General features: G+C 35.8%; 1 protein-coding gene across 7 annotated transcripts in view; it reads left to right on the top strand.

Moving 5' to 3' along the window:
* LOC128204182 (uncharacterized) overlaps nucleotides 1-12334 on the top strand; it is a 124393-nt gene that overhangs the window by 95489 nt on the left and 16570 nt on the right. For all 7 annotated transcript variants that reach the window (XM_052905584.1, XM_052905576.1, XM_052905568.1 and 4 more), the window contains 4 exons: nucleotides 7608-7688; nucleotides 8904-9011; nucleotides 10535-11456; nucleotides 11668-11801. In XM_052905584.1, coding sequence (XP_052761544.1) covers nucleotides 7608-7688; nucleotides 8904-9011; nucleotides 10535-11456; nucleotides 11668-11801 — 1245 coding nt within the window. The remainder of the gene's footprint in view (nucleotides 1-7607; nucleotides 7689-8903; nucleotides 9012-10534; nucleotides 11457-11667; nucleotides 11802-12334) is intronic.

Genomic DNA, 12334 nt, shown 5'->3' with positions numbered 1-12334 from the left:
CCTGTATAGACTCCATGGAGGTGTGCAGGGGCCGGCATGCCTAGGGCTCAGGCTATAAAGCTATAAAGCCTGTATAGACTCCATGAAGGTGTGCAGGGGCTGGCATGCCTAGGGCTCAGGCTATAAATCTATAAAGCCTGTATAGACTCCATGGAGGTGTGCAGGGGCCGGCATGCCTAGGGCTCAGGCTATAAAGCTATAAAGCCTGTATAGACTCCATGGAGGTGTGCAGGGGCTGGCATGCCTAGGGCTCAGGCTATAAAGCTATAAAGCCTGTATAGACTCCATGAAGGTGTGCAGGGGCCGGCATGCCTAGGGCTCAGGCTATAAATCTATAAAGCCGGTATAGACTCCATGAAGGTGTGCAGGGGCCGGCATGCCTAGGGCTCAGGCTATAAAGCTATAAAGCCTGTATAGACTCCATGAAGGTGTGCAGGGGCCGGCATGCCTAGGGCTCAGGCTATAAAGCTATAAAGCCTGTATAGACTCCATGAAGGTGTGCAGGGGCCGGCATGCCTAGGGCTCAGGCTATAAATCTATAAAGCCGGTATAGACTACATGAAGGTGTGCAGGGGCCGGCATGCCTAGGGCTCAGGCTATAAAGCTATAAAGCCTGTATAGACTCCATGGAGGTGTGCAGGGGCCGGCATGCCTAGGGCTCAGGCTATAAAGCTATAAAGCCTGTATAGACTCCATGAAGGTGTGCAGGGGCCGGCATGCCTAGGGCTCAGGCTATAAAGCTATAAAGCCTGTATAGACTCCATGAAGGTGTGCAGGGGCCGGCATGCCTAGGGCTCAGGCTATAAAGCTATAAAGCCTGTATAGACTCCATGGAGGTGTGCAGGGGCCGGCATGCCTAGGGCTCAGGCTATAAAGCTATAAAGCCTGTATAGACTACATGAAGGTGTGCAGGGGCCGTATACATAAAGCATCTTAAGTCATTTCATAACTTAAATTTTTTCTTAGTCAATTCATAGGAATGTATAAGGTCAATAAAGTTTTTTTTATATCACATGACCAATGAGATACTTAAATTAATTAGGAAAGGGACTTAAGTTAGTAAATGACTGAAGATGCTTTATAAATACCAGCCCTGGTGTAGAGGTTGGCTAAGGTCACAAAAGGATGATGGGAACAATAACCCACTCTAGAGATAAATAATCTCCTGGCTCCAGGGTGGCACTGTCTAATGGTGATTCCTTTGATTACTGGGGGGGGGGGGGTCTCAATTTAATATTAGATTCATTTATGATCATATCCCCTCTCAGTTGTAGTTATTAGCTTCTGTATTTAAAAAATCTTGTTTTCCAAAATATCAATAAAAAAGATCTGATATTTAAATGTGGTCATGCAGCTGTAACTTATTTCACATGATTTATTGTTGAAATTTCTTCTTCAAGCTATAAAATGATGCATCTATCTGGATAGACATTAGAAATTGTATTTGACTCATAAAAATTAATGTACTATTATAGACTTGATTAATTTAGATTTATATGCTCCCTAAAGGACAAGGGAGACAAGGCAAGATCATTATGTAATCGCCTCTGTGTCCGTCACTCATACAGTCCATCTGTCCATCACATCCGTGGAAGGAAGATACAATAAAACCTACTCGTTGTATTTCATTGAAACATAAAACACATAGAAAGAGGGCAATATGCACAAGTTCAGCGCGCGATAATCCTACCTTTATTTTTTGCTGAATCATCCCCCCCTCCCCCCTTTGACATTACAGTTTGCATTAATAAGGAAGCTGCTAATGTCCAAAACATACGCAAAAGGTATGGAATGGATTTACATGGAACTTTGAATATAGATGGATAGCAATGAAGGGAAGTGCAGTTTACAAGGGCGTTAAGACTTCCTTCAATATTTACTGAATTATCTCTTCTTTCCCATATTTCTTTTTTACTTATTTTTTCTCCGGAGAATAACACCAAATATATTTACACCAAATATATTTGATCAATGGATTTCAAACTTCATATACAAATTGATCGTATTGAGGAGAAGTGCAGTGCACTGTGAAGAAGCATAGCTCTGTATTTGGTAATTTTAGACTCATGAACCTTTTCATACCTCAAGTGTGTCAGTAGCATAAACTTCTCTCAAAAAGTCTTTAAGGTAATCACTTCAGAAGTGCATGCACAGGAACTATATTTATTTCATAGATTTTTTTTCTTGATTCTATATATAACTTAAAGACATCATTGCTGGTCACCATTTTGCTTCATTTCTTGAAATCTACTGTTTATTACTGTTCTCTAATTTGTCCATATTTCAGTTGAAGTTCCTTGTGTATGCTATAAGCATTCCTCTTCTACCGATATTTCTGCGCACTACAATAGTTGTAGCCCGGAATTATAGCTATTCTGGTTTTCCCAACTTAATCCTCCGGTACAAACAAAATTAAACCGTTGTAATATATACATGTTACTTCAGAAACAATAGAGTCATTGGACTGTTACATGCATTTCAATAGCTAGAAATTCACCTTTTATTTGTACCGGCATGGGAAAACCCAGTTATGTTAATTCCGGGCTATATGTATTGCTGTATTCTTTTATGCCATTTCTTAAATTCTATTGTAAAAAAACCCCAAACATGCCAATTGTTTGGCTTGTTATAAATTTGTTTAACCTGTCTTTAATAATACTACAACCATTTATTTTCTACCAATACATGTCTGATGACTTTTGGGAGCATTCGTCACTTTCAGTTATAATCTTGTTTATTAAATCATCTGTCACTGATTTTGATTATGGGCATTGTTCTTGTTTCTGCCCAAGTTACCTGCTTTCCTGGTGGTCTAATTTTGTTATAGCAAATCCTTGAATTTTTGCATAAAAACTTGAGCAAGACTTACAGTGAAATATTGTTTTGTCTGGAAGTCATTCATCACAGTACATTCAACTATTGTATACCTTTAAGTCTTCCCAAAACCTTGTATTTAAGACAAATGTAAAACTCTTGCAAGGTTATGCCACTTTCTATTATAGTGACTTCAAGAAAAAATAGGAGGTACCAAGGTGAGGTGTCTTATAGGTGTTACAAGTTACAGGTCAAGTGTAGATTATGTCTTTGATGGTGTGTTTTTTTGTAAACAAGTTTATAATACTCAAGCTACATGTATGCTATCCAAATTATATTTAGGCTAGTGTTTCATAACCAAGGGAATGAACTGCTGTAAATGTATTTTTCAGTTACATTTTTGCCTCCCTTTAGACCGCTCTTGAAATTAGAATATTTTTCATTTTGTTTTTCGAGTGCCATAGTGTTTGGTGTTGTAAATTGTTTCACAATCAGCATTGAGGAGCAATATCTTTAATCTTGTACAGACCTCCAACACAATCTTGAACTAAATAGATTTATTTCAGCAATGATAACATGGACAATCAAAACAACATGTAAAGTAAATAATTTTTTTTTACATACATGTATGATTGGTCCATGCCCTGCACACTAGCACCAAGGATAACTCAAAAAAAGGGTCACAGAGAACCCTTACTTCCATTGAGGTCCTTAATGTTGGTGCCATGACATACAGAGGCATTTTAACTTACATAAAAATAATTAAGACCACTCATGAACATAATCATATCCCTTTAAATTAGTATCACAGTAAGTAGATTGTTTGTATTTTATCACTAGTATATCATAACTTACATCCAAAGCATATAAGAGTTTAGAAAAATATCCCGATATAATTTATGCACATTTTATAAAATTCAAAATTTATACTGAGAGTTACATAGTAAGAAATACAATATTCAATTTAAGGCTCGAAGCCAATAAATCATGGGTTACAGGTTGGGTATTGCATGGGATGAGTGGGAGTATATCGCTAAAAATTCTGTGTTTAGTTTATATTCCATTCATAAATTCAATAGTTCTAATCAAATTGTTTTGAAATTTTGAATACTTGTCTACTATTGTCTTGAACAATTTTGAATATGGGTCGCCTAAGGTTAAAGTCTAGGTCATCAGGAAAAAGGCAACCTCGTCATCCTATCTCCATGACATTTGGTAAAAATATTTGACAAGTTTTATAACCTATAGTTCTTCTCCAAACAGTACAATCAATGCAAAGAATACATGTTCCACATTGCCCGTTGTTAATCATAATAAATGATTATCCTGCATCTATTATAAAATGGTTTGAACAATTTTATCTTCCTGAATCACTGTAAAACTACATTTGCTACTGAATTATGATACTTTTTGATTTTTTTGTTGATCCCAGATTATGCTGTAAAAGAAAACAGATAACAAAGTATGCTTACCTATTTTTTGGTCTGTAGGAACCAGTTATCCCTTTTGATACAGATTGCTGTTTGTGACTAAATATTGTTGTTGTTTTCAGTTTTTATCAGAAACAACTTTCAAACATCATTTCAGACCAAGCAGTAAAACTGGGGCTAAGGCTATCTTATACATCATCAACTTCATCAGGTCAAATTCTAGTCAAGATCATTGTGGCTTTAATCAGATAATAGGGTTTTGAGCCAAACAAGCCTCTATTAATAGTATATAATAGGATGGACAAGCTCAAACCAGGCAACTTATTTTGCTCATTCAATGATTTAATCACCTTGACAAAAAAATCAACATTTTCTTTCAAACAACTTTTCCTCCTAAACCACTATGACAATTTCTACTAAACTTCGCAGTAATCTTCCTTGGTGGTCTTCTTCCAGATTCCTTCAATAAAAATTGTTTCATGTTGAACTCTGCTTGCCATGGCAACCAAAAGGAAAACTTTAAAATTCTTTTTCATGGAAACAATTGGCCCAATCCCAACATTATTTCACAAAAATGCTCCTTAGGTGACCCTGTAATAAATTCCTTCAACCATGTTGATTCCTAAATAACATAGCTGCCAGGCAGGGCTACTTATCACAATATATGTTTATGTAAACAAATTTGTAAATCATCTCCTCAGAATCGGCTGTACCGATTTAAAAATAATTTCACAGAAGTGATTCTTATGACACATATTTTTCATGTTTTTTTACACCCATTAAAAAAAACTAAGATGTGGTGAAGTCTGGGTGCACGGAGAACGATAAATAATTTAAGAACCTTTTGTCCAATCATGACCAAATTTAGTCAGAATGGATCTTAGACATGTTTGATAACCAGCCAATTTGCTCTTGTCTCTCAAGAGTTACTGCCCTTTACTTATAGAATTCTAGAAATGTTTATTGTACATAACTGATTGTAAGGCAAGGTCACTTTGAAACAATGATAGAATCTGATTTGTGATACAATACACAACATGTAATGTGCAGCATCCAATTCTTTAAAGATGCACTCTTACTCCCAAATAAAACTCACCACAATTAATGATATTGTTTTAATATTCCAAAATGGATGAATAGATGTTGAAAACAATGGTTCTTATGGAAGATACCGTTTTTAATTTCAAAGAAAGCAGCATAAAACACAGTATTTCTACCTTATGAGACTATAGTAGACCACAGTAAATCTTTAAGCATTCACCAATCATTTAATATTTTCGTGCTTTCTGCTATTAAATACACTGTTACAATCTTGTTATCAGTAATTAATATTTTCCATAAATGTATTATTAAGTAAGTAGTTAAAGGTGTATCACTCAAAATTGATGATTGTTATACATGTGTATGTATTGATTTTGAATAAGAGTGTCACTTTAATAGTATTAAAGGTCTAGGTCACATAATAGTGTCAAGAAGAAATTCCACTTAACTAGCATCAAACTCTTTGTTCCTGGTTGTAATTAACCTCAGCCTAAGGGAAGGAGGTGTTATATTTAATAGCAATATTGACTTGCTTTGGTTGTTAGCTGTTTATTAGGAATTGTAAATCAGCTACATTATAACTTGCGTAAAAGATAGAATTAACTATTGTTTGAAAGCAATTTATGATTCAGCTTTGTATAAATTTTTAGAGGAATGGCTAAAACTTGGCTGTACATGATTCAAAGTTGCACCTTGCAGCGTTTTCAACCAGTCTTTAATTAATAATTATTCTTTCCAAAGAATGTTGTTGCCAATAAAATTGAGTGTAAATCCTTTTCCTGGGCAGGATTCTTTAGAAAGTTCCGCAGCTTGTAGCCCTGTTACAGCTCCAAGTTCCATAAATGTTTAGAATACTTTCATTGCAAAAAAAGCCTGTATTGGAATTTGCTTCCATATTTCTCAGTGTTTTCTGAGTTTTCCTATCAGTGGTGACCATGCAAATCACCTCACATTGTTGAATAAAGTTCAAGAAAATAAAGAAGAATTAAGACAAAAACAAGGGCTACTTTGATATACTAAATTGTTAGAAGTATAAAAGACTTGTGTCAACTGATTTGTAAAAAGGGAAAACTATATTTACCACTCCAAGAGTTTGTGATTGATAAAAAAAATTGAAAAAAAAGAGAAATAAAGTAATCATGTTTCGTGGTTTTGGATGTAAAGAAAAATCAAATGACAGTGAAAACAGTGATTACGATTATGTTGGTGATGATGAAGTTTTCCTGTGGGTGTCGGATAACAATATGTACAAAGAAATTGAAACAGGTAGAAATAAAAAATATATATATTTTATTGTATGACATTGTCTTGTTGAGATCATTTTCTGTTGTAATTATTTGTTTTTGTTGTTGTTGTTGTTCTTTTTTCTCAATAAATTTAGACATAAGTAAGATTAATTCAGATTTATTTTTTCCTAATTGCTGTTTTTTATGTAAAAATGTTGTAAATTTAAACTTAAAAAAATACACCTTTCTTTGAAATTCATACTTAAAATAAAAAAAAACAATATTGGTAGCTTTTTTAAGCTTTCTTGTTGATGTAATTAATAGAAATCAGTGATCTAGTAAACTTGTTTATGTATATATAAAAAATCAATAAATATTTAACTGTGAAAATATAATTCACTTGTAAATGACTAAAAAAAAATGCCAATTAATTTCACATGCACAGCATGGTTATTAAAATGGAAAATGTTTGTGAAAAAATTTGATATCATGATTCTGATGTTTACCCTTGAATTTCATTTTCTAACCTCAAATATAAGTATCTAAGATACGCACATATATATATATATATATATATATATATATATACATATATATATTTTACTACACCAATATCTTTAAGGAATGAATTTAGTTCATTATTTCATTTTTAATATGCAGGAGTCTTGTATTTTACGATGCGCAGTTATGTCTGTAATGTGATGCATGGTACCTGTCTCAGCAATTGAGATCATCTTTTACTTTAACAAATGATATCTATAGAAACCATGTTGAATGAGAGCATTTGAATTTCATGTAGTTGAGAGTGTAAAAAGGTAAGCACAATGCAACTAGGATTGCTGTGGGTTCTGCCATTTTTCAGTGTCTTGACAGTATACAAAAGGGAGACTACTTTGCATCGTAAGGGTTGTGGATAGCAAGACCTCAAAAGTGTGTAATTTGTGCAGGGGGAATACTTGCCATACAGTGAACATTTTAAACATACAAAGAGCAGTTACATGATATATTGAATGCCCCTCGTAATTAACAATCGCTATTTGACCAGCTTCTTACATGGTATGCCATTGTTTACATTCTTTTGCCGACATGTTTTCAGGTGGGGTGTCAGACGAGTTTACACGCAAACTCCAGGCCTGGGAGGAACTGAAAGGCAAGCGGTCATCCACACTCTTTAAAGGTACTACAGTACTCATGATGCACTCCATATATAACATTGATACTATTTGTTGCTCATCTGTTTTACAGATGTTTTCATAGCCTTAGTGTAATCCTGGGCATAACTCAAATACTATTCAATATATTACAATGAAACTTATCACTCATCAGTCTCCTCTTTAAAGGACATAACATAATTTTAGTAGCAAGGTCCATCACTCTGGCTAAAGTAATTGCTATGAGTTACAACCCTTGGCTGTCTGAGAATAATGGACAATATCTTTGTACCTGCTTGCAGTACTCTTTGTGATTTCTGTTGCATATAGCACTTAATTTTAGTGTTGATTTTATGATAACCTTCACAACTCCTGCCAATACTGGATTTTCAAGGCTAATTCAAAATTGTTCTCCATCATCTCAGTTGAGCTTTTTTATTTACCAGGAGTCTGGGCGACATGAACCATTTATATTTTTATTAAATATACATCCTGTCAAACTTATCTATTTCCTGCTGTCAAAAGTCTAGACATAGACACATATAATTTCATATAACTCTAGACACATATAATTTCTTAAGACTCTTTGCCAACCAACATTTCTGCATAAGTCCCGATATATATCAACAAGAGACATTTCAGTGATACAATGTACTCTGAACGAATTTTGCTTGTAAAGCTAGATTATCAAATCTCAATGATTGATTCCTTATGGCACCAATGAGTATAACAAAATCCTTTCTTGATTTATTTCTATGTTCTCCCTGTGATGTGATGCTGCCTATCTGAATGGAAATCGTCTGATGAAGACAAATTGTCAGTGTAATTGACTGTAGTTTTATCATTGGTTAGAAATAAATTGACGTAAATTGGGTTTTTAAGTATTCTGTAATACAATTTCTTTCTGAAGTCTGGATACTATACCAATAAAATGAAATATTTCTGGAGGTATATTTCTGATGGTGAAAATATGATTGTAGATGTAGTCGTTATTTGATCGTTAGATGAGGACAGTCAGTATTCATAACTCCTCAGTTCTCTACTAATTTCCTTCCTTTATTTCCCCTGCTTGCTACAATCCTGAACGTTTATCATGAGTTATTTCCCACTGCTTGCAACAATCCTGTATGTTCATTATGAGTTATTTCCCCCTGCCTGCAACAATCCTGTATGTTTATTATGAGTTATTTCCCCTGCTTGCAACAATTCTGCTCATCATGAGTTACTTTCCCCTGTTACAGACCCGTCTCCGGAGTTATCAGAGAGCGTGTCCTACGAAAGTGCTGGAGGTGTGTCACCAGAGTTTCTTAAGAAACTCGAGGAATGGGAACGACTCAAGGCCATCAGAGGTACACAAATGTTTTCACTTAATTCTTGTTTATTGGCTGTTTATCTTGGAGAATAATATAAACAGAGCTTTCTAAAACTGTAATTATTGTGAAAGTCCTACCTAACGTTTTTTATGCGCACAAAGGGCTGCATATAGTATTTGGACCGTCGGTCTGTCTTTTTGTCTGTCCCCTCTATTTCTGAGCAATAACTGAAGATAACATGGGCAAAATAGCCTCAAACATTTTAGAAATGTTGGCCATGACCAACAGATGACTCACACCATTTTAGGTCAGTAGGTCAAAGGTCAAGGTCATTCTGACCTTGTTAAATATTAAAATTTTAAAATATTTCACAAACTTGTTTAGCTCAATTTGAATGCGTGTCAAGCATGACATTTGTGTTCTCAATATCAAAGATCAAGGTCACATGTTTAGGCCAATGTTGAACAAATCACAGTATCTAAGCCATGATGTTCTAGCTGAAAATGGAGATTGATCAATTTTCTCAGATTTGTAGAGCACCTCAGATAAATGGGCTTTTGATCAAACTTTTTATTCAGCAAAATAAGTCATATACTAATGGCATTAATCTAGGGCATTATTTTGTTTTGTTCTGTGATGGCTTTTATTAGCTCACTTAAGCTGTAGGCTGAGGGTGAGCTATTATGATCAATGAATGTCCATACTTGATTTGTTAACACTTAATTGGTCACGTTTTTGCCTCAATTGTCACGAAACTTGGTCAGGATGTTTGTCCCAGTAATTACTTGGATGAGTTCGAATATGGGTCATCTGGGATGAAAAAATAGGTCACATGACCCAAAAATATAAAAATCTTGATAACACTCTAGAGGCTACATTTTTCAGTCCAAATATCCTGGAAATTTGTCAGAAAGGTCAAGTTCAAATATGAGTCGTCTGGGGTCAAAATCTTGGTCACAGAGCCCAAATATGGAAAAACCTTGTTAACACTCTAGAGGTAACATTTTCAGCCCAAATACCCTGGAATTTTGTTAGGAAGGTTGTTGCGTTGATTTCTAGCTCAAGTTTGAATATGGGTCATCATGGGTCAAAAACTAGGTCACAGAGCCCAAATATAGAAAAACCTTGTTAACACTCTAGTAACATTTTCAGCCCAAATATCCTAGAAATTTGTCAGAAAGGCTTTTATGATAATTTTTAAGTCAAGATCGAATATGGTTCATCCAGGGTAAAAAACTAGGTCACAGAATCCAAATATGGAAAAACCTTGTTAACACAACAGTTTAGACCATTTTACAGGTGAGTGATCTAGGGCCATCAAGGCCCTCTTGTTTTTCTCTTCCCATGCTAAAAGGTCTTAATTTAATCTAAGAATTGCTTATCACATGCTTTACAGGGATCAAACTAGAAACATGATTGTCACATATTTTTCTACATCTGAATGAAAATTGTGATTGATCATTGTAAGAATGTTAACTTGTAAAAGTTATTGCCTAAAAACTGGGAAGACTATGTGATTGTAAAAGAACTGTTCAAGTGAATGATAATGTTATTCACAGAAACTGGAGTGGTTGAGAAGAAGCGAGACAGTCAGATAGAGCAGGAGCATGAGACGGAGAGCTCATCAGACGAGGCAGAGGAGGTGACAACCCCGCCCGGGACTGCCAGACCCTCCATCAACGTTCAGGAGATGCAACGCAAACTCACTGACAGCTTTTCCCGCAAAATGGAGGAATGGGAGAGGCAGAAGTACCGACGAACAACAAGCACCCCAAGCGACGTCAAGGACATTCAACCACACAAACCCAGCTTCAAGGAAAGGCCGAAGAGTAAGAAAACTAAGGAAGAAAAAGAACGGGAAAAACTGGAGAAATTGCGTGAACGGGAAATTCTAAGGGTAGAAAGAGAAGAACAAAAGTTAGAGAAGGAAAGGATAAGGATTGAAAAGGAAAGAATGAAGGCTCTTGAACGAGAGGCCAAGATAGAGAAGATGAAAGGTCGTCTTTCGCAGCCGGATATGGAGGCAAAGCTGAAAAACCCAGTCCTAGGTCCACTAACAGAGTATAAGGTAACTGCAGACTTTGCACGGAAATTGCACGAGTGGGAGGTGATGAAGGGCAAGGACATCTCCACGGCCATGTACCTGGAGGCCCAGAAGAGAAGTCTGCAGTTCACCCAGGAGTACCAGAATGCATACCAAATATTAAACAACACGCCTGAGGTAGCCCATGACAGGCCAATAACAACTGACACAGATGATGGGCAGATGCGGAAAACCAGCAGTGAGTCAGAGGACATGTTCCTCATGGATGAGCCTGATGGGGGCCTACCCAGAGATCGGAGGAAGCCCCCTCCACTGACCCTCATTCCATGTGGGGAGTCCCCGGAACATTCCCCTGGGGCTCCTGTGTCAGATGACAGCTCAATGGATGATCGTAGTACAGAGACCATGGAGAGCATGACGCAGCACAACATCATAAGGTGGGTGTGCATTGGTATATAAATAACTAGAAAAAAAGGATGTTGTAGGAGATTTTATTTGATGTATTATCTTAATATAACTGAGATGAAAACTAATGATGCCTCAATATGTCATAATGCATGTGTGTAAATTACAACTACATTTTCCATGTAGTTTGAACAAGTGAGCATAAACTATATAACAGCACCTGAATGTTTTCCTCTTAACCAGCCTGGAGAAGGCAAACAAGCAGCTTCTGGAGGAGTTACGGCGACGCGAGATCGAGTATAACAGCCTGCAGGACGAGGTCCGCATACTCAACGACCAGCTCATCAACTTCCGCAATGAACATGTCCTGGAGCTAGGTATTAGCTGAAATTTACTTAACTAAAATGGAAATGAAACGTGATATAGGTTTTCTGGCCGAACAATGATCTTTAAATTTTATATTGTTTAGAAATAGTTGAGATAGAATAGGCTGCTGGAAAATTGTTACCTTGGTATGACTGATTAATAATGTAATGGATCACAATAGAACTTTGCAGCCTGGTTAAATTTAACAGACTGGTTAAACTGGAATATCTGACTGCCATATTAAAGCATTTGGTAAAAACTAAATTGTCCAGAAAATCTTTTTCAACATAGTGGTCATAATTATGGAGATAGCTACAAGTTGGAGAGTGGATCTCAGGACAGTCATGATTTTCGCCTTGTTTTAAATGACATATTAGTATTGGTGATTTATATAAATTGTAAGATGTTTGGGATCATCATGTTTTATTGTGATTACAATCAAGTTATTTGCTCTGTTGAATATGATTATTTCAATGGAAATTGAACTGTTCAATTTTTCTTTAAACTATTTGAAATATATTCTAATATAAAAATATTCAGAATT

This window comes from Mya arenaria, chromosome 2 (genome assembly GCF_026914265.1).
Source record: "Mya arenaria isolate MELC-2E11 chromosome 2, ASM2691426v1".
NCBI lineage: Eukaryota > Metazoa > Mollusca > Bivalvia > Myida > Myidae > Mya > Mya arenaria.
The sequence above is the reverse complement of the archived record's forward strand: the minus strand, read 5'-3'. Positions and strand labels throughout refer to the sequence as shown.